This window comes from Oncorhynchus clarkii, chromosome 26 (assembly GCF_045791955.1).
Source record: "Oncorhynchus clarkii lewisi isolate Uvic-CL-2024 chromosome 26, UVic_Ocla_1.0, whole genome shotgun sequence".
NCBI lineage: Eukaryota > Metazoa > Chordata > Actinopteri > Salmoniformes > Salmonidae > Oncorhynchus > Oncorhynchus clarkii.
The window spans coordinates 18,067,122-18,090,005 of record NC_092172.1 but is presented as its reverse complement, the minus strand read 5'-3'; the positions used below and the strand labels follow the sequence as shown (position 1 = coordinate 18,090,005).

The 22,884-nt window shown below is 40.6% G+C and overlaps 1 protein-coding gene across 2 annotated transcripts in view; it reads right to left on the bottom strand.

Moving 5' to 3' along the window:
• The window catches only part of LOC139385260 (unconventional myosin-Ie-like), a 60,545-nt gene extending 46,149 nt beyond the window's left edge, over positions 1-14,396 (bottom strand). The window contains exon 1 of one of the 2 annotated variants that reach the window (XM_071130425.1): positions 14,047-14,396. In XM_071130425.1, coding sequence (XP_070986526.1) covers positions 14,047-14,049 — 3 coding nt within the window. In that variant the 5' untranslated portion in view covers positions 14,050-14,396. The remainder of the gene's footprint in view (positions 1-14,046) is intronic. The other variant, XM_071130426.1, reaches the window with a different exon arrangement.
• Between the last annotated feature and the right edge of the window lie 8,488 nt (positions 14,397-22,884).

Below are 22,884 nucleotides of genomic sequence, written 5' to 3'. Positions count from 1 at the left end.
GTGTGGCTGGCTGGGTGTGTAGAAAAGCATGCCTTATTCTATTTATACCATGAACAAGCACAAGGGCCCAGTTTATACATTGGATGTATGGTTCATTTTCCTCCTTTGGCTCCACCAAGTTCATTCCTCTGCTTATGAACCAGTCCTTTCAGGGGGAAAATAGATGCCTGACAATAGAGGTCGACCGATTATGATTTTTCAACGGCGATCCAGATTATTGGAGGACCAAAAAAAGCCGATACCAATTAAAAATCGACCCATTTAGATAGGATAGTAATAATGACAATTACAACAATACTAAATGAACAATTAACACTTTTATTTCCACTTAATATAAATAAAATATATTTAGTCTCAAATAAATAATGAAACATGCTCAATTTGGTTTAAATAATGCAAAAACATAGTGTTGGAGAAGAAAGTAAAAGTGCAATATGTGCCATGTAAAAAAGCTAACGTTTAAGTTCCTTGCTCAGAACATATGAAAACTGGTGGTTCAATATTCCCAGTTAAGAAGTTTTAGGTTGTAGTTAATATACGTAGAGTATTTCTCTCTATACAATTTGCATTTTATATACTTTTGACTATTTTATGTTCTAATAGACACTTTAGTATTGCCAGCCTAATCTCAGGAGTTGATAGGCTTGAAGTCATAAACAGCGCTGTGCTTCAAGCATTGCTAAGAGCTGCTGGCAAACGCAGTAAAGTTCGAATGAATGCGTACGAGCCTGCTGCTGCCTACCACTGCTCAGTCAGACTGCTCTATCAAATCATAGACTTAATTATAATAAACACACAGAAATAAGAGACTTAGGCCATTAATATGGTCTAATCCAGAAACTATCATTTTCAAAAACAAAACCTTTATTCTTTCAGTGAAATAAGGAACCATTCCGTATTTATCGAACAGGTGGCATCCCTAAGTCTAAATATTGCTGTTACATTGCACAACCTTCAATGTTATGTCATAATTACGTAAAATTCTGGCAAATTAGTTTGCAACGAGCCAGGCGGCCCAAACTGTTGCATATACCCTGACTCTGCTTGTACTGAACGTAAGAGAAGTGACACAATTTCCCTAGTTAATATTGCCTGCTAACAGGAATTTATTTTAACTAAATATGCAGGCTTAAAAATATATACTTCTGTGTATTGATTTTAAGAAAGGCATTGATGTTTATGGTTAGGTACATTCGTGCAACGATTGTGCTTTTTTCGCAAATGCCCTTTTGTTAAATCATCCCCCGTTTGGCGAAGTAGGCTGTGATTCGATGATAAATTAACAGGCACAGCATTGATTATATGCAACACAGGACAAACTAGTTAACCTAGTAATATCATCAACCACGTGTAGTTAACTAGTGATTATGTGAAGATTGATTGTTTTTTATAAGATAAGTTTAATGCTAGCTAGCTACTTACCTTTGCTCCTTGCTGGACTCACGCAACAGGTGGTCAGCCTGCCACACAGTCTCCTCGTGGATTGCAATGTAATCGGCCATAATCAGCGTCCAAAAAAATGGCGATTACCGATTGTTATGAAAACTTGAAAAAAATCGACAATGCAGTCGACAATTCGGTCGACCTCTACCTGATGGAGTGAGCAGTCCAACAGGGCAACAGCAGAGAACGCATTAATTTCACTAAGAGGACACAAAGACACATAAACTGCCTGTGTCAATAACATCAGCTGTGTGATAAGCTGTCCGACAGAGGTGAACTAACACAAAGCGACTTCTATACAAATCAATATTTGTTTTTTGGGCCCTGCTGCTGCTGTGTACGTATAGAGAGAGGAAGCCACACTAGGTGCAAAATCTGTATAGTAAGTCCACTACTAGAGTGCACAAATTACAGCCTGCCACAAAACTGCTCTGCCTAAACCAAGTTTGACAGATTCATACAGAAGCACAACGGCTTTTAAGAGATAGCAGCCCACAAAAGGGAAGCATAACTGAGAAGTTAATCAAAGCCAGACATGTGGGAGCTTTATTAAATATTCTGCCATCAATTTTTGGCATGAATAAAAAAAAGTGATTATTCACCATAGTCAAACTCAAAATCAACTGGGTGCATGAAAAAAAAACAGATGTCCTGGGAACCGTAGAGCCAGATTGGGTGATCATTTATCCTAAATGCTAACATCTAGCATGGCTCCCAGGACGGTAGCATCAGAGAGATGAAAGCCTATACCTGATGGTATAGAAAACAGGCAGACTAACGATGCTGGCTAGAGCATCTTACTCCCAGCCACTCAGGGAAATGCGTGCTGGCTGACAACCAAGAGCAGCACAACTCCCATCTGAGCTGACGTTAAACACTCAGGAAGTCATCAACAACAGCCTCTCCCCAGAAAGCATTCCACCCTCCCCAAGTATGGCCTAAAAACCTGGCTCACCCAACAGAACACTGGTAATAACCTGGCTCACCCAACAGAACACTGGTAATAACCTGGCTCACCCAACAGAACACTGGTAATACCCTGGCTCACCCAACAGAACACTGGTAATAACCTGGCTCACCCAACAGAACACTGGTAATAACCTGGCCTACCCAACAGAACACTGGTAATAACCTGGCTCACCCAACAGAACACTGGTAATAACCCGGCTCACCCAACAGAACACTGGTAATAACCTGGCTCACCCAACAGAACACTGGTAATAACCTGGCCTACCCAACAGAACACTGGTAATAACCTGGCTCACCCAACAGAACACTGGTAATAACCTGGCCTACCCAACAGAACACTGGTAATACCCTGGCTCACCCAACAGAACACTGGTAATAACCTGGCCTACCCAACAGAACACTGGTAATAACCTGGCTCACCCAACAGAACACTGGTAATAACCTGGCCTACCCAACAGAACACTGGTAATAACCTGGCTCACCCAACAGAACACTGGTAATAACCTGGCTCACCCAACAGAACACTGGTAATAACCTGGCTCACCCAACAGAACACTGGTAATAACCTGGCTCACCCAACAGAACACTGGTAATAACCTGGCTCACCCAACAGAACACTGGTAATAACCTGGCTCACCCAACAGAACACTGGTAATAACCTGGCTCACCCAACAGAACACTGGTAATAACCTGGCTCACCCAACAGAACACTGGCACAGACCTTTACTTTACACACCCATCCATTTACAGTCTGTCTGGGACTGGGTATGAGGCTGCTGTCTATCACTGTGTTTCCACACCACATGCCCAGAGAGAACTAATATAAAATACTTATTTTTGGAATACTTTGTTTTGGTCACCGACTTACTTTGTGTCTGAACAGCCCAAGCAGCTGACCAGGTCTAAAAAAAGAAATGGAAGAGAGCGCAAACTCAGTCACTGCTACAGACACACACACACTGAAAAGTGATCCCAAATACAGCTTCATGACTTACTGTTCTGAATATACACAATGAATCCAATGACAAACATTTACATTCCACAAAGACAACCTTAATGAATCACAATCAGCTTCACTGTCACAAAATCACATACCAGATTTCACTGCAATCCTTTAGACACATTTCTCATAAAATGTTCTTTCAAAGGGTTTTGGTGCAGTAAAAATGTGAAAAGAATAAAAAATGATAGATGTTGCAGTAGGCTGTTTGTAGTCCTCTCCAGCTTTGAAGGGAATAATATAACACAGTTCCAATGATTTCCAGCTGACAATCTCTTGATTCTCTGATATTAATCTTATATTGTGTTGATCACTATAGTATTGCAGAGCTACATCACACTATTTAGATATTTTCATTTTCACACACACACACACACACACACACACACACACACACACACACACACACACACACACACACACACAAAAGTTTGGACACCTACTCATTCAAGGGTTTTTCTTTATTTGTACTATTTTCTACATTGTAGAATAATAGTGAAAACATCAAAACTATGAAATAACACATATGGAATCATGTAGTAACCAAAAAGAGTGTTAAACAAATCAAAATATATTTTATATTCTTCAAAGTAGCCACCCTTTGCCTTGATGACAGCTTTGCACACTTTTGGCATTCTCTCAACCAGCTTCATGAGGACTGCTTTTCCAACAGAGTTCCCAAATATGCTGAGCACTTGTTGGCTGCTTTTCCTTCACTCTGTGGTCCAACTCATCCCAAACCATCTCAATTGGGTTGAGGTCAGGTGATTGTGGAGGCCAGGTCATCTGATGCAGCACTCCATCACTCTCCTTAGTCAAAAAGCCCTTACACAGCCTGGAGGTGTGTTTTGGGTCATTGTCCTGTTGAAGAACAAATGATAGTGGGACTAAGCGCAAACCAGATGGGATGGCGTATCGCTGCAGAATGCTGTGGTAGCCATGCTGGTTAAGTGTGCCTAGAATTTTAAATAAATCACAGACAGTGTCACCGGCAAAGCACCCCCACAACTCCCCATGCTTCACGGTGGGAACCACACATGCCGTTCACCTATTCTGCGTCTCACAAAGACATGGCGGTTGGAACCAAAATTATCCCATTTGGACTCATCAGACCAATAGATTTCCACCGGTCTAATGTCCATTGCTCGTGTTTCTTGGCCTAAGCAAGTCTCTTCTTATTATTGGTGTCCTTTAGTAGTGGTTTCTTTGCAGCAATTCAACCATGAATCCTCTGAACAGCGGATGTTGCGATGTGTCTTAACTCTGTGAAGCATTTATTTGGTTTACAATTTCTGAGGCTGGTAACACTAATGAACTCTACAGCAGAGGTAACTCTGGGTCTTCCTTTACTGTGGCGGTCCTCATGAGAGCCAGTTTCATCATAGCGCTTGATGGGTTTTGCAACTGCACTTGAAGAAACTTTCAAAGTTCTTGAAATTTCCCAGATTGACTGACCTTCATGTCTTAAAGTAATGATGGACTGTCATTTCTCTTTAATTATTTGAGCTGTTCTTGTCATAATATGGACTTGGTATTTTACCAAATATGGCTATCTTCTGTCACAACACAACTGATTGGCTAAAAACGCATTAAGAAGGAAAGAAATTGCACAAATTAACAAGGCACCTGTTAATTTAAATGCATTCTAGGTGATTACCTCATGAAGCTGGTTGAGATAATGCCAAAAGTGTGCAAAGCTGTCATCAAGGCCAAAAGGGTGGCTATTTTGAATCATCTCAAATATAAAATATTTTGAATTGTTTAACACTTTTTTGGTTACTACATGATTCCATGTGTTAGTTTTTGATGTCTTCACTATTATTCTACAATGTAGACAATATCAAAAAATAAAGAAACACCCTGGAATGAGTAGGTGTGTCCAAACTTTTGGCTGGTACTGTAGCTAATGATATTATGGGTATACTGGCACAATACAGTGGGAAACTGTGTGGCACAATAGTATACAATTTATGATTATAGGAAAGCCATAATGAGCCATTAGACTTAATCTAAGAAGTGATGCAGGGTGAAAACAATGGTGGCCTAGGGTACGGTAACAGACTGAGATGGGTTGATAAAGTCTCCATGGGGCAGTGCTGGAGCCCAAACACTGAGGCCTATGATCTTTTGACATAATGCAACAGTGGATAGGAAACAAGCTGAACAGATAAATGGAACTCAGCTCTGACAGAGCGTGACATTTTTCCATTTCCACAGCTGTCCTAACAGGTGACAAAACACATGCAAATAGAAGTTTCAGATAGGACTTTGTTTACTTTTTTGTTAGGTCAGAGCTTGCTGAACAGAGTTCCACCTCCTTAGTGTGGGAGACTGTAGACAGTGGATATCTGTTGAAAATTACAAAAGTAAAGCAACCAACCACAAAATAAGGAAAAACAGATCATGCAAATGAGGACATCTATCTAGAGCATGTACTTGTCTCTCACTATGGTGTTACTTGTTTATAATTAAGCAATAAGGCTCGAGGGGGTGTGTTATATAGCCAATATACCATGGCTAAGGGCTGTTCTTACCAACTAAAGAATTCAGAGTGCCTGGATACAGCCCTTAGCCTTGGTTAGTTGGCCAAATATCACAACCCCCCCGAGGTGCCTTACTGCTAATAGAAACTGGTTACCAATGCAGTAAATCATTTTTTTGTAATACCTGTAGTATACGGCCTAATATACCACATCTGTCAGCCAATAAGCATTCAGGGTTCAAACCACCCAATTAATAATAAGAATGATTAGTTATGCACCTGTAACACTAAAGTGACATTAACATGTGACTGATGATTAATAATGTGTACCCAAGAAAGAGATGGATAGACCTGGGAGATGAGCTATCCTTTTACTGGAATGCAGGCATCCCCCATGGAATTCAGGGCATGTTTGTCTGTATGCTAGTGAGCAAACAGAACCCTCTCAGAACCCTGCTCAGATCAACAGACAAGACAGAAAAAATCCAGAGGCAGACAGAAGACTCCAGCTGTGCCCAATGGGGCTGATATCATGGTAACTACTATTGGAAAATATGAAAATTATAGTGACAAATGTTGTGAAATCTTTGTCTCACAGCATGAAATTGCCTAAAATACATGTCAAACCTACATACTTCAAGGAAAAACATGAGTTTCCATGAGCTGTTTAATTGTGGCCCAAACTAGAACAGGTGGGTATTGTCTGAGCGAGAGAAGATATCACATCAGCCTAGAAGTCTGATCAAAAGTGGCCTCCTCTGCATGGGACCAAAGAGCTGCCTGGCACAGTCCTCCCCATCCCTCACTGGGGTAATGGGAGACATTCGCTGTGAGAACAGACTGTGCTCTCCATTGGGCTGCAGCCCCAGCCTGCTGGGCTCCCAGTCCTGCGGGTAGTGGTGCGAGAGCCAGGCTCACAAATGGTGTGCTGTACCAAGGGCTGGGCAGCAGTAAACCTGGGCAAGCCAAAAGACAAGAGGGGAGCTGACAGTGAGCTGGCCGGGACACACAGACCCAGATCACTTTACAGAGGGGAAAATGCAGATGGCTGTTCCTCACATGACCACCACATTCACAGCTGGCCCAGGTTGCTGAGGGATGTGTTTCAAATTTCAAATAATATTAAAAGGCCTGTATTAGGGAAAGTGGGATACCTAGTCAGTTGTCCAACAATGTATTCAACTGAAATGCGTATTCCACATTTAACCCAACCCCTGTGAATCAGAGAAGTGCGGGGGGCTGCCATAATCGACATCCACGTCTTCGTCGCCCGGGAAACAGTGGGTTAACTGCCTTGCTCAGGGGCAGAACGACAGATTTTTACCTTGACAGCTTGGGGACTTGATCCAGCAACCTTCCAGTTACTGGCCCACTGTGCCATCACTGAACCGACTGAGGAAAGCAGAAAATAAAATAATGATTTATGGAAACGTTCACTACACAAAGGTGAGACAGAAAATGGGTATACAATTGGATCTAAAAGGAGAATCCTCTATATTTTTGCTTGCTCCAAAACCAATAGATTGACACATTTTATAATGCAGGGTTACCTGTCAATGGCCACAGTTAGCAGGTGGTATTAGTTTGCACAAAGGTAACATTTACTTGTCAGTGAAGAACAATGGGGTTTTGGTTTGGAGAACAAACTGCCACCATGATCAACTACTGAGGAATACTAAGTGCGTGCCAAACAGAGGAAGTTGCTGTGTTAATGGCATCATGAATGGTCACCATGAAGCGGTATCCTCTAATCAGATGCACTTTAAAAAGACATGGCAGGATGTGGCATCACATCAGACAGCATATCTGTTTGAAGACAAAGGTCAACAGCAGCTCTTTATAAAACGAATTAAAATGTTAAACTTTCAATAAAAAGCTCAATTAAAGAAATGTTCATTTTAACCAGTTTTATGTTTAATTCATCCTTTTAACTTTTCATTTTGCACAAACAAACCACAAGGGGTTACAACCAATGAGTAAATATCATTCAGAGGAGCTTCTGTGAGAACATTGTCAGAATAGTAAGGCTAAGACAAGCGTTTTAACATCCATTAATACATCTGATTCTTGATCCAGTCTGATTCTGCCATCTGTTCTGGAAGTCAGTGAGTTGGAACTTAGAACCTGTGTGATGGCTTACGGAACGCCACGAACATGAAGATGGAGCTTTGTAACAAAGACCAATATGCGTGGGATTGATAAAGAGGAGAGTGTATGTTTACTGGATCTCTGTGAACAAGTTCCCCAGAAGAGGTGTTCGCCCTGTTCTAGAGAAGGGCTCGAATTCCTGCAAAACTCTTTTCGGCATTGCAGGGTGGAAAAAAATGGAGCACAGGCTTTGAAATGGGGGGATATTACTGAGCATTCACCTCCCTGCAGAAAAAGCTGATAAAAACCATATGCTGTCATACTGACCTAGTATTCAGCATCTGGCAGAGTGGGGACTGTGAGTGATGCTACCGCCTGGTGCTCCAGACAGTCAGAGTGACAGACTGCTTCTCTCCACACAAGCCAAATATTAGAGTTCCCTCAATGTGACCCCAAAAAGGCTTTTTTTTTTTTAAGGAAGAGTTGTGCACTGAGTAACTGCGGTGTGTTTCATTCTTTATCTCTGACATCAGACTAAAGAGAGGAGAATATCTGGGGAAGGTTTATTATTTGACAGAAAGTCTGTTTATGACGAGCCAGGTTCTGACACATCCAGATGACGTACTATGATCTTGCACGCAAAACAGCTACCTACTTTTGGAGCAAACCTGGAAAAACAATTGCTCCTTTCATGACCAATTATTCCAGTGCTGCAAAATGTTAAGATTCAAGACGTATTAAATGTTTTCCACCTGGTTCATTGAAAGGATACATTCAGTTGTGTCCAACAGTTTCACATTGTTTTGAATTCAACCTTTCCATTCTCTGCTTACTGAATATTATCCTCAATAAACCTGTCACCGATGAAAGGATCTGTATATACAGCACATATGTTCTACTGTCATTAAAGCTACCTCACCAGAAGGAAACCAGTCCATTTCCTTCTGGTCATTCAGCATGAAATTCAGCACCCATGCCAGGGAACCGCCCACAAGCGCTAGTCTAAATAAGAATATCTCTTAACTTCAGCAGATCTAGGGGACTTGGGTTCACCGCAGCATATTAAGTGAAGTGAGTCAGAATGTGCCTCAAGGCTAAAAGTTGTCTAATGTTGGCTCATCAAGATGTGTGCACAGCATGCTAAATCTATCTATCCTCATATCTGGGTTTATTCATTGGAATCTACTACAGAAGGATGAAGATAATGTTTTTAAAACCATCATGAGCCTACAGAGAGGGGGTCGTCCAGTCATCAAACAATGTAAATGCATGCATTTTATGGTACCCTCATACAGAAGGACAATGGGTAAACCATTTGAATTCAATCAATTTTGACAGCCCCTCTTTTGATTTGAACCGAACCTTCCATACATATTTGCCCATTGTAGAAATGGTCAGAAAGAGAAAGTGTGCTTCAATAGATAAAGGTGTTCAAAGTTGACCTTTTTTGCATACCCCACCATACTATTAGCTATCCATGTCTTCATCACTGGAAATTATACAGTTGAAATGTATAGAATTTAAAATCTTGCAAACAGGGTTTTTTGTGTTGTGCCATCAGTTGAGACACACAACATGCTCTTGAATACAGGGTGTCATGTTGTGGTTCATAAACGTACTAAAATGGGAATACAATTTGAAAAAATGCGACTTTCAAATGGTATCACAAAGATGGTTGGAGGTCCACAAATCAGACAACGTTGACTTAAAATGGTAATATATTAAAATGGTGCGTGGACCGGCGGTCCTCTTTGTGGTAGTAATTAAATTAGAAGTACAAATGTCAATTCAAATTTCAACGGTGTACCAGTTAAATTGCAGTCATCTGAAGGGATAAGATTGATATTTCCATGATCGAGCACAACACAAAAAATATCAGATGATGTAGGGTCTAAGAAATGATCAAATAGTTTGACAACCCCGTTCGTACGTTTTTAAATGATATCAAACTAAACCGTTTTATCTTTTCCAGTGATGAAGACATGGACGTCACATGGTATGGTGGGGTATGGGTCAAATCTGAGCACCTCTAGAACCCAAATGTTTTGTCATTCAGGTCCAACAAGTCACTTTCTGACCACTTCTTCCATGGGCAAACATGTATGGAAAGTTTTGCTTAAATCAAAAGGGTGATTGAAAAAGTGATTGAATTCATATGGATTTACCCCAACGGAAGGTCACATAAAATAGTTATATTGGAACTCCTGTAATTGTAACATGTTCTAATACAGTGCATTAGGAAAGTATTCAGACCCCTTGACTTTTTCCACTTTGTTACATTACAGATTTATTCTAAAATGGATTCCATTTTTTTTCTCATCAATCTACACACAATACCCCATAAAGACAAAGTGAAAACAGGTTTAGACATTTTTGCAAATGTATTAAAAAACAGAAATACCTCATTTACATAAGTATTCAGACCATTTTCTATGAGACTCAAAGTTGACCTCGGGTGCATCCTGTTTCTATTGATCATCCTTGAGATGTTTCTATAAGTTGATTGGAGTCCACCTGTGGTAAATTCAATTGATTGGACATGATTTAGAAAGGCACACACCTGTCTATATAAGGTCCCACAGTTGACAGTGCATGTCAGAGCAAAAACCAATCCATGAGGTCGAAGGAATTGTCCTTAGAGCTCCGAAATAGGATTGTGTTGAGGCACAGATCTGGGGAAGGGTACCAAAAAATGTCTGCAGCATTGAATGTCCCTAAGAACACAGTGGCCTATATCATTCTTAAATGGAAGATGTTTGGAACCACCAAGTCTCTTCCTAGAGTTGACCGCCCGGCCAAATTGAGCAATCGGGGGAGAAGGGCCTTGGTTAGGGAGGTGACAAAAATCTGACAGAGCTCCAGAGTTCCTCTGTGGAGATGGGAGAACCTTCCAGGAGGACAACCATCTCTGCAGCACTCCACCAATCAGGCCTTTATGGTAGAGTGGCCAGTCCTCAGTAAAAAGCACATGACAGCCCGCTTGGAGTTTGCCAAAAGGCACCTAAAGACTCTCAGACCATGAGAAATAAGATTCTCTGGTCTGATGAAACCAAGATTGAACTCTTTGGCCAAGCGTCACATCTGGAGGAAACCTGGCACCATCCCAATGGTGAAGCATGGTGGTGGCAGCATCATAATGTGGGGATGTTTCTCAGTGACAGGGCCTGGAAGACTAGTCAGGATCGAGGGAAAGATGAACAGAGCAAAGTACAGAGAGATCCTTGATGAAAACCTGCTCCAGAGCGCTTCGGACCTCAGACTGGGGAGAAGGTTCACCTTCCAACAGAACAACAACCCTAAGCACACAGCCAAAACAACACAGGAGTGGCTAAAGGTCTCAACGTCCTTGAGTGGCCCAGCCAGAGCTCGGACTTGAACATCTCTGGAAAGACCTGATAAAGGCTGTGCAGCGACACTCCCCATCCAACCTGACAGAGCTTGAGAGGAGCTGCAGAGAAGAATGTGAGGAACTCCCCAAATACAGGTGTGCCAAGCTTGTAGCGTTATACCCAAGAAGACTCGAGGCTGTAATCACTGCCAAAGGTGCTTTAACAAAGTCATAAGTAAAGGGTCTGAATACTTATGTAAATGTGATTGCTAAAAAATACATTAAAAAAATGAATACATTTTCTAAATGTTCTAAAAAACTGTTTTTGCTTAGTCATTATGGGGTATTGTGTGTAGATCGTTGAGGGAAATAAAACAATTGAATCAATTTTAGAATAAGCCTGTAACGTAACAAAACGTGGAAAAAGTCAATGGGTCTGAATACTTTCCCGAATGCACTGTATAACTTTACGTTTTCAGCTCGACTGCTAGCCAAGGTACAGAGCTCAGTTACGTGGTACTGAGGGTTTGTTCCTTGGATTCCTTTGTGGGAAACCAGATCTACAGGCTCCATACACTGAGCACTGGGAGCAGAGCAGACTGTATAACAGGGTTGACCTGTTCTAGAGAGACAACACGTGTGATATGGACCTTCCTAACACCTTCCTAATGTTTTGTACACTGTGTATATACTGTCATTACCAACCCCGCCCTATGTCCATATCCCACATGTTGTCTCTCTAGAACAGGTCAACCCTGTTATGCAGTCTGTGCACTGGGAGCAGAGCAGTGTATGGAGTGTATCCAAGGAACAAACCCTCAGTACCATGTAACTGAGCTCTGTACCCCCCCCGCTCAGAACAGCCTCAATTCACCGGGGCATGGACTTCACAAGGTGTCGAAAGCATTCCACAGGGATGCTGGCCCATATTGACTCCAATATTTCCCACAGTTGTGTCAAGTTGGCTGGATGTCCTTTTGGTGGTGGACCATTCTTGGTACACACGGGAAACTGTTGATTTTGAAGAACCCAGCAGTGTTGCAGTTCTTGACACACTCAAACCGGTGCGCCTGGCACCTACTGACATACTCTGTTCAAAGGCACTTAAATATTTTGTCATTCCCATTCACTCTCTGAATGGCACACATACACAATCCATGTCTTAGTTGTATCAAGGCTTAAAAATCATAATTTAACCGGTCTTCTCCCCTTCATATACACTGATTTAAGTGGATCAATAAGGGATCATAGCTTTCACCTGGATTTGACTGGTCAGTCTGTCATGGAAAGAGCAGGTGTTCCTAATGTTTTGTACACTCAGTGTACATGACATTACAAGTCAAGCATACAAGTCATTCAGTGGATTTGGGCAATTCAAGCAGAACAAATTATTTAAAAAAAGATTTCTCCTTAATTAAATCAAAATACGGCAGTTGACTTGTTGGATTCAATAAACAGTACTTTAGCTGATACCCACAGTGGGATATCTGCCACAATGGCAATGGCCTCAAGATCTGTGATCTAAACACAAAGGAAGAGGCCACGCAACAGGGACAACTTTCTCCATAACTCTCTCCGGTACGCTTAAGCTGTTGGGATGACATTCAGTAAGCAGGAGAAACCGATCTCCATGTGGATATCACACAGTGCTCTCTGTCTCCTCTTCCATGACCAACCTGTTTTATTCAAAGTAGGGCTGTGCCAACACTGTACCTAGGAAGTGGGAGCTGCATGTGACTGTCCGTCAGTATAGGTGGTTGCTATAGGGACTGTATCTGCAGGCCACCTTTCTTTTACAACCCCCCCCCCCCCCCCCCTCTAGATCTCAAGAGATCCAATATCCAGTTTTCATCTTTAGCATGTCTCACTAAGGCTTTGATATCAGATACACACTGTTGTCAAAAACATTTTGGTTTAATGTTTTACCATATCTCTGTCCACATACAAAATCCTGCTCAGTTAGAGAGGGAGGACGAGAGAGAATGTGAGAGAGCACTTTTATCATAAACATATGGTAGGTAGGTTACTCCTCAAATAGGAGATGGAAAATAGTGGATTGGTTTGTTGTTGCATTCTTATCAACATTCCATACAACCTGCTAGATCAGATTGAGACTAGAAGAGGCATTTAGTCCAAGTTGTTCTTTGAATTTAACTTTACACTGTAGCAAAACAACATCTAATGATTTAAATTCCTGTCTACTTAAATACATAATTCTGTGAAATAGGCACTCATACATCTCGTTATGTTATTATTCTCTATGACAATTAAAACCATAAAGGCTATTGGTTGCAAAAATAGGCAACTTCACATCAGCCTGTAAAAATGACTATTGCAGCACCTCAGTAGGCTATGACTCATGACGACATTACCTTGTTGAATGACTAGCTAAACATTTCTTAAAATATTCTGGTGACAATTTACAGGATGCAATTTCAACCTTATTTGACAATTTAGACAAATTATATGGTCATTAGACTAAAACCTAAGAATATATTTAATAAAAGTACATTGTCCCCTTGCATTGACCATTTCATCTGTGCAATAGGAATATGTTGAAAATGTTGACATGATACTTAACGTCATCGTGTCACGAATCCATTAGACCTCCATATATTTAACAATCTATAAAGAACTTTCACGTCCCTTTCAAGAAGAGACATGATCGTGTTCCTTCATATCCATATGAATATGTTATCCAGAAGAAAATGGTCTGTAAAAGCTAAGTTATCTTACCATTCTTTCTCCTTTCCCCAGACAGTTACAATGTATCCTTGTATTCCGTATTGAACAGGGGCTGGCTGTCTCAGTAGTCGTCTATTATTAAAAAATGTAAAACGTTGTTTTGCAGTTGGCCAGCTAAGAAAAAAAACAAGACAAAGTCTAAATAAAAAATAGGATCGCAGACGCCTTCCAAGCAGGAACACACAGATTCTCCTCAGGACCAGCTTCCTCTGTCCATTCTGTAGCTATAGTCTAAACATGAATAGACATAGGAACTGAACTCAGGCTCCCGAATGCTGCTGTTGTATGTTTGAGAGGTAAAGTTCAACTTCGAGGCTGGTAGCTGACTGAACAGCCTGACCAAACAATCCATAAATGGAAAATTCGTCTTTAGCCCTCCGCCAATAGGAGAGGGGTCTGGAAGCGTCACTCCAGAGGGAATCACACCAGATGATTTTGGGTACGTTGGAGAACGCATTTGCTGTGGCTAAAAATTGTAGCGATATCAAATCAGACAAAGAGTTTTGAATTTGATAAGAATTTATTCTAAAAGAGGACCATATTGTACACGCATTATACACGGTATAATACTTTTAGGTCACTTATGGGAAAGCTTTTACAAGTTTATCTTTCCTTCTAAATTGAGCAGAAAAAATGTCATGTTCCTTTGATGTTGCCATTCCGTTTATTTTTAATCCTGAAAAACTACCCATTCTTTAACGATTAAAAGCATGCTCATAACATCATGCAGCCACCACTATGCTTGAAAATGTGGAGAGTGGTACTCAATAATGTGTTGTATTGAGGACAAAAAGTTAATTGCTTGGCCAAATTTTTTGCAGTATTACTTTAGAGCCTTGTTGCAAACAGGATGCATGTTTTTGAATATAACAAGCTTCCTTCTTTTCACTCTGTCTATTAGGTTAGTATTGTGAAGTAACTACAATGTTGTGGAGCCATCCTCAGTTTTCTCCTATCACAGCCATTAAACTCTGAAACTGTTTTAAAGTCACCATTGGCCTCATGGTGAAATCCCTGAGCGGCTTCCTTTCTCTCCAGAAACTGAGTTAGGAAGGATGCTTGTATCTTTGTAGTGACTGGGTGTATTGATACACCATCCAAAGTGTAATTAATAATTTCACCATGCTCAAAGGGATATTCAATGACTTTTTTTGTACCCATCTACCAATAGGTTCCCTTCTTTGTGAAGGAATTGGAAAACCCCTGGTCTTTGTGGTTGAATCTGTGTTTGAAATTCACTGCACGACTGAGGGACCTTACAGGTAAGAAATGAGGGAGTCGTAAAAAATAATGTTAAACACTATTATTGCACACAAGAGTGAGTCCATGCAACTTATTGTGTGACTTGTTAAGCACATTTCTACTCCTGAACTTCTTTAGGCTTGCCATAACAAAGGGGTTGAATACTTGACTCAAGATTTGTAATTAATTTGTAAAAATGTCAAAAAACATAATTCCACTTTGACATTATGGGGTATTGAGTGTAGGTCAGTGACAAAAAAATCTACATTTTATCCATTTTAAATCCAGGCTGTTACACAACTAAATGTGGAAAAAGTAAAGGGGTGTGAAAACTTTCTGAAGGCACTGTAAGTAACATAACCCAAATAATAATCATGTGAATGACATTTAATGAGTTCTCATGTGACAGATAAGACCACTGTGTGAACACAAATAACTGGAGCAGCGGGATGAAGACAAAGCACTAATTGTTCACTGTGTCAAATATAGAAAGAGTTACCCCAATTAATTTATTCAAAGTATTGAATATAAACCAGTATATAGGGTGCGATTACACAGGCATCTCAATTCTGATATTTTCCACTAATTGTTCTTTTAACCAATCACATCAGACCTTTTCATATCAGCGCCAGTTCAGAGCTAATCTAACTGGTCAAAATATCAGAATTGGGCTTCCTGGGGAAATGCAGTCTAACATGGTGGACCTGTTGAGTGGTTGAACACAGCCTTGTGCCTTGTCAGTGCCAGGTGTGGGAGATTAATTGTAATTAAGGGTACGGCCTTCAGTATATAACCTGGATGTTTTCTGTGGCAGATTCCAATTACCATGAGACGGTTGGAGTGCATAGGGAAGATGAGATTGTCCAAATTCAGAAGGGGTGCTGCTCAAGTCATCTATAAGTCTTTGCTAGGTAAAGCCCCACCTTATCTCAGCTCACTAGTCACCATTGCAGCACCCACCCGTAGCACGCGCTCCAGAAGGTATATTTAACTGTTCACCCCTAAAGCCAATTCCTCCTTTGTCCGCCTTTCCTTCCAGTTCTCTGCTGCTAATGACTGGAACGAACTGCAAAAATCACTGAAGCTGGAGACTCATATCTCCCTCACTAACTTTAAGCATCAGCTGTCAGAGCAGCTTACAGATCATTGCACCTGTACATAGCTCATCTGTAAATAGCCCACCCAACTACCTCATCCTCATATTATTATTATTATTTTTTGCTCCTTTGCACCCCAGTATCTCTACTTGCACCCCAGTATCTCTACTTGCACCCCAGTATCTCTACTTGCACCCCAGTATCTCTACTTGCACCCCAGTATCTCTACTTGCACATTTATCTTCTGCACATATATCACTCCAGTGTTAAATTTCTACATTGAAATGATTTTGCCACTACGGCCTATTTATTGACTTACCTCCCTAATCTTACCTCATTTGCACACACTGTATATAGACTTTCTATTGTGTTATTGACTGTACGTTTGTTTATTCCATGTGTAACTCTGTGTTGTTTGTGTCGCACTGCTTTGCTTTATCTTGGCCAGGTCGCAGTTGTAAATTAGAACTTGTTCTCAGCTGGCCGACCTGGTGAAATAAAATACATAAATACATGTGGTTATGGGAAAGTTGCCTGCATGCAAGTTGGACCTGCTCTCCTTCTCCATGGGCATGCCCCTCTGAGGTGTTGTGCAAAGTATTTTATTTTTCACTTATTTAACCCTTATTTTACCAGGTAAGTTGACTGAGAACACATTCTCATTTACAGCAACAACCTGGGGAACAGTTACGTGGAGAGGAGGGGGGATGAAGGAACCAATTGTAAGCTGGGGATGACTAGGTGACCGGGATGGTATGAGGGCCAGATTGAGAATTTAGCCTGGACACCGGGGTTAACTACTACTCTTACGATAAGTGCCATGGGATTTTTAGTTACCACAGAATCAGGACACCCGTTTAACCTTTAACATCCCATCCAAAAGACTGCACCCTACACAGGGCATTGTCCCAAATCACTGCCCTGGGGCATTGGGATATTTATTAATAAAAACATTTAGACCAGAGGAAAGGGTGTTTCCTACTGGTCCTCCAACATCACTTCCAGCAGCATCTGGTCTCCCATCCAGGACCAACTCTGCTTAGCTTCAGAAGCAAGCCAGCAGTGGGATGCAGGATGGTATTCTGCTGGCATAATATTGATCAGATCTGTGGGTGTCATGGCTCAGGCCTTTATTGAATTGTGGATTTAAAATGTTGTCTTGTTGTTCTTGTCCCTGATCATATGATTGCACACAGTTTCTCACAGCCACATTTCTAATGTAATTTGGTTGATGGATATTTGTAAAGCTTTTGCAAGTCCACTCCGTGTCTGCTCATCTACGGTCGGCAATGTGGGAAGTGAGGTGAGGCGACAGGTAGCCTAGCAATTAAAAGCATCAGATTTGACTCCCTGAGCCGACTGTGAACAATCTGTTGATGTGCCCTTATTCGTCCTGTGCCCTTAAGTCGCTCTGGATAAGGGTGTCTGCTAAATTTCTAAAATGTAAATGAGGGTGCAGGGAGGGGTGTGGTCAGACTGCTCGCTCTGTAACCTGTCTGACAGGCTTAACAATGGAATGCAGGCTGCCCATGACATTGGCTGTTTTTGAGAGGATCAAAACTGCAATGTATCATGGGTAAATTGTAACTGACTGATATATAAATAAGTAGTTATTTATAATGCAAGGTGATTTATAGATCAGGCAGTTGGCTGCAGTCATTTTGATTCTCTTAAACATGGCCAATCTGTAACAGGTCATGCTGCATTTCCAACATCCTTGTCAGACACGTGTGCGTGTCAAAAACCTGTAGAACCTCATTGGTGAAAGACAACAATCGCTTATGAAGAGCAAAGATTATACACTCCTCAAAAAAATAAAGGGAACACTAAAATAACACATCCTAGAACTGAATGAATGAAATATTCTTATTAAATACTTGTTTTCTTCACAAAGTTGAATGCGCTGACTACAAAATCACACATAAATTATCAATGGAAATCAAATTTATCAACCCATGGAGTTCTGGATTTGGAGTCACACTCAAAATTAAAGTGGAAAACCACACTACAGGCTGATCCAACTTTGATGTAATGTCCTTAAAACAAGTCAAAATGAGGCTCAGTAGTGTGTGTGGCCTCCACGTGCCTGTATGACCTCCCTACAACGCCTGGCCATGCTCCTGATGAGGTGGCAGATGGTCTCCTGAGGGATCTCCTCCCAGACCTGGACTAAAGCATCCGCCAACTCCTGGACAGTCTTGGTGGATGGAGTGAGACATGATGTCCCAGATGTGCTCAATTGGATTCAGGTCTGGGGAACGGGCGGGCCAGTCCATAGCATCAATGCCTTCCTCTTGCAGGAACTGCTGACACACTCCAGCCACATGAGGTCTAGCATTGTCTTGCATTAGGAGGAACCCAGGGCCAATGCACCAGCATATGGTCTCACAAGGGGTCTGAGGATCTTATCTCGGTACCTAATGGCAGTCAGGCTACCTCTGGCGAGCACATGGAGGGCTGTGCGGCCCCCCCAAAGAAATGCCACCCCACACCAAGACTGACCCACCGCCAACCCGGTCATGCTGGAGGATGTTGCAGGCAGCAGAACGTTCTCCACAGCGTCTCCAGACTCTGTCACGTCTGTCACATGTGCTCAGTGTGAACCTGCTTTCATCTGTGAAGAGCACAGGGCGCCAGTGGCAAATTTGCCAATCTTGGTGTTCTCTGGCAAATGCCAAACGTCCTGCACGGTGATGGGCTGTAAGCACAACCCCCACCAGTGGATGTCGGGCCCTCATATCACCCTTATGGAGTCTGTTTCTGACTGTTTGAGCAGACACATGCACATTTGTGGCCTGCTGGAGGTCATTTTGCAGGGCTCTGGCAGTGCTCCTCCTGCTCCTCCTTGCACAAAGGCGGAGGTAGCAGTCCTGCTGCTGGGTTGTTGCCCTCCTCCACGTCTCCTGATGTACTGGCCTGTCTCCTGGTAGCGCCTCCATGCTCTGGACACTACGCTGACAGACACAGCAAACCTTCTTGCCACAGCTCGCATTGATGTGCCATCCTGGATGAGCTGCACTACCTGAGCCACTTGTGTGGGTTGTAGACTCCGTCTCATGCTACCACTAGAGTGAAAGCACCGCCAGCATTCAAAAGTGACCAAAACATCAGCCAGGAAGCATAGGAACTGAGAAGTGGTCTGTGGTCACCACCTGCAGAACCACTCCTTTATTGGGGGTGTCTTGCTAATTGCCTATAATTTCCACCTGTTGTCTATTCCATTTGCACAAATCAAATCAAATCAAATTGATTTATATAGCCCTTCGTACATCAGCTGATATCTCAAAGTGCTGTACAGAAACCCAGCCTAAAACCCCAAACAGCAAGCAATGCAGGTGTAGAAGCACAACAGCATGTTAAATTTATTGTCAATCAGTGTTGCTTCCTAAGTGGACAACTTTATTTTTTTGAGCAGTGTATATATACTGAGAAGATGCATATCTCTTCGCCCCACCTATGGGAGTCAATGTCCATAAAGCAGCACGGTGGGCTGTTTAGCTCCCGCCTATCCTTTCTTTGGATAGGTGGATACATCTCATTATGTATTTTTTTTATTTTTATATTCGATGAGTGTTGTTGACATCAACCACCTGTATTTCAATAGGGACACTACTAGCCTCATACCACTTCTGTGGGACATCAAATATATTGCTGTTAAAAACATGCCTGTTCTTTCCTAAGTGTTTTGAAAGAAATAGTATATTTGTGTTTGATTTATTTTATAAAGAAGGAAATATACTCTCTTATAGAAAGTTCTTAAACATATAACTGCCCAATACATTCATTATAAATAATGTAATTATATATGTAAAGCAATACCTTCAGGACTTATCAATTAATGAAATCTCATTTGTGTTTTGGAGAACGTGTCAAGATAGAGGCACAATTTATGTTAGAAGGTTGCCCCCTGTTGGAAAATACATGTAATAATACATTCATAACTTTTTAACTCAAAGAACAAGATCTCTCTTAGAGGGCAATTCTTCTGGAATGCATACATTACTGAAATTGAATGGAGGAAAGCTTTGTTGCTCCGTCACAAATGTTGTATATCAAATAAAATAAAACAAATTCACTTTAAAATCTTTCACAAAATATACCCTTGCAATAACTTGTCTAAATTCATGGACTTAGGTCATTAGCCTTTTCTGTGATAAAGAAGGTGAATCTATATTACACATGTTTTATGAGTGTGACTCTGTGAAGTTATTTTGGCGCGAGTTAATTATTTACATTTTTAATTTCATCAATAAGTCCAATGTATTTACAACGAAAGATGTAATATGTTATTATTTAAATGAAAACAAAACTACTGAATTAGTCACTAATTTCCTCAGTCTCTGTTCAATTTTATATACACAAAAACAAATATTTGAAATCTGTCCGAAAATGCTAAATATTTTTACTTGAAATCCAATATTTAACATTTTATTTTAGGTACCTTAATAACTTTTGAAAATCAATTCTTGTGATGTTCATTTTTTACTTTTAATGTTATTTTATGTTTCTTCAGAGAAAATATACGTGTAGGGATGTCCTATGTTTGTATTATATTGTAATTTAAAATGTAATAATAATAAATATTTATAAATTACACAACAAAAAAACATACTAGCCTCATACCGACTACTGATATTGTTTTTTCTCAAAGTTGCCGGGATGTCACGTCCTACTTTCCAGTACACTCGTAACAACTTCAACATTACGAAACTTCTCTTCGATCAAATAAACCTTACGTAGCAAATAAGCCATACATTTTTTGTTGTCAATTCGACACATTGAACTCCACAAAAACTCATTGCTTGGTGGACGAAACAACAAAAAACGTCACCCGTTGGTAGGAGACTGATTTTCCGCAGTTGGGCCCTTCTGAAGAGCTGGGTGCATGGCAATTACAGGAAAAAAAGGTAAGTAGCGCCATCTGCAGGGCAAAAGTTTTAAGCACAAACTTTGCCCAGAGAAATTTGAGGCTGCTAAATGATAAGGGAACAGGGGATTTAGAGATGTTTTTATTGTTACATATTTACTTTGAGAATATTTGGAATCACGACTCTGTCGTATCCAAAAACAAAAGTTTTTGTCTTATCTACAGTACATTGCATGGAATAGTATATATTTACATAATGGGAATTGTCCTATGCTGATCATTAATGGACAGGATTTCGAGACTTACATGATTAACTATTAAAATAAGATTACATTTTTTACTAAATGTATAAGTACAACTAATCAGCGAAATAGTTTACTTCTTTTAACTATACCAGTCACATTACCTACTCACACCACACACGTCTGTTCATTCTGTATTCCTGTCACAGGCAGCTCTATTTCCTCATTCTGTAAATCAACAACAAGTTATTATTGTAAGTGCAACAGCCATGGATGTGTTAAGTATCATCATGCTGATTATCTTGGGGAAATGTCAAGATAGGCAATTATTTTCACAAGCTAGTCAAACTTGATTGGGTTTGTTGGATACAATCAAGGAGCCTGATTCTTCTGTAACTTTGGAAAAATTATTTTCTCAAAGGGAAAACATATCTAATGTATCAAGAAGACAAAGAAGTAGAGATACCACTGCAATGTGAAGAGGGTCTAGACAACACAGTCGATTAAATGCACTTCTGATGTCAATGAGAAGGAATGTGATGGCTTTAAGGGCAAAACACCAAGTACCAAATCATATATCACATTTAAAAATGTGCATAATTTGCATGTGTTCGCAATTTTACTTCAACATTTCTATTTCCTTTTAATTTCTTAAAAGATCCTTTATTGTGGCATTTTCTAAATCAATGAGTGAGTTCACATTTCCATTTCCACAAATTCACATTTCCTAAATGATCCTGTATGAGGAAACCAACTCATGTAACATCTGATAAATATACACATGTATTCAATACAACTTTTTTGCTTGGTATTATATTCAGATCAATCGTTTAATCATTCTCTATTTCTGTTTAGGAAGATACGGTTAAAATGAAAATGTGTTCTTTCTCCATAGTAGTGAAAGATGTGCCTGATCTGGAAACTCAGGTCACCAAACAGGAACGAGAATCAATCAACCTTACATGCCATTTCACAGCTGCAAAAGATTATTCCGACAAGCCATTCTCCGTGTACTGGATCAAGACCATCAGCAAAGAAAGCACTTGTCTTTATTCCTTTTCTTATGAAAGCCATGACGCACAAACCTATAACCATCACTGTCTCACTGATAAGGACTTGCTTAAAAGAGTGACACATACTTCATATCCCTCCCAAAATGGACGCAACTATCATCACCTTAAGATGAACAATGTCACACATTCGGACAGTGGACAGTATGTGTGTGCAAGTACAAGGTGAAAAATGGTAGTCAGGTAATCACTAATATGACAGTCACTGTGAAAGAGAATGAAGAATTCAACAACCACACCTCTAATAATGAAATAGCTCTGTAAAATAATGAGTTACAGTACATTGTTAACACTAAACAATCTTATGCTCA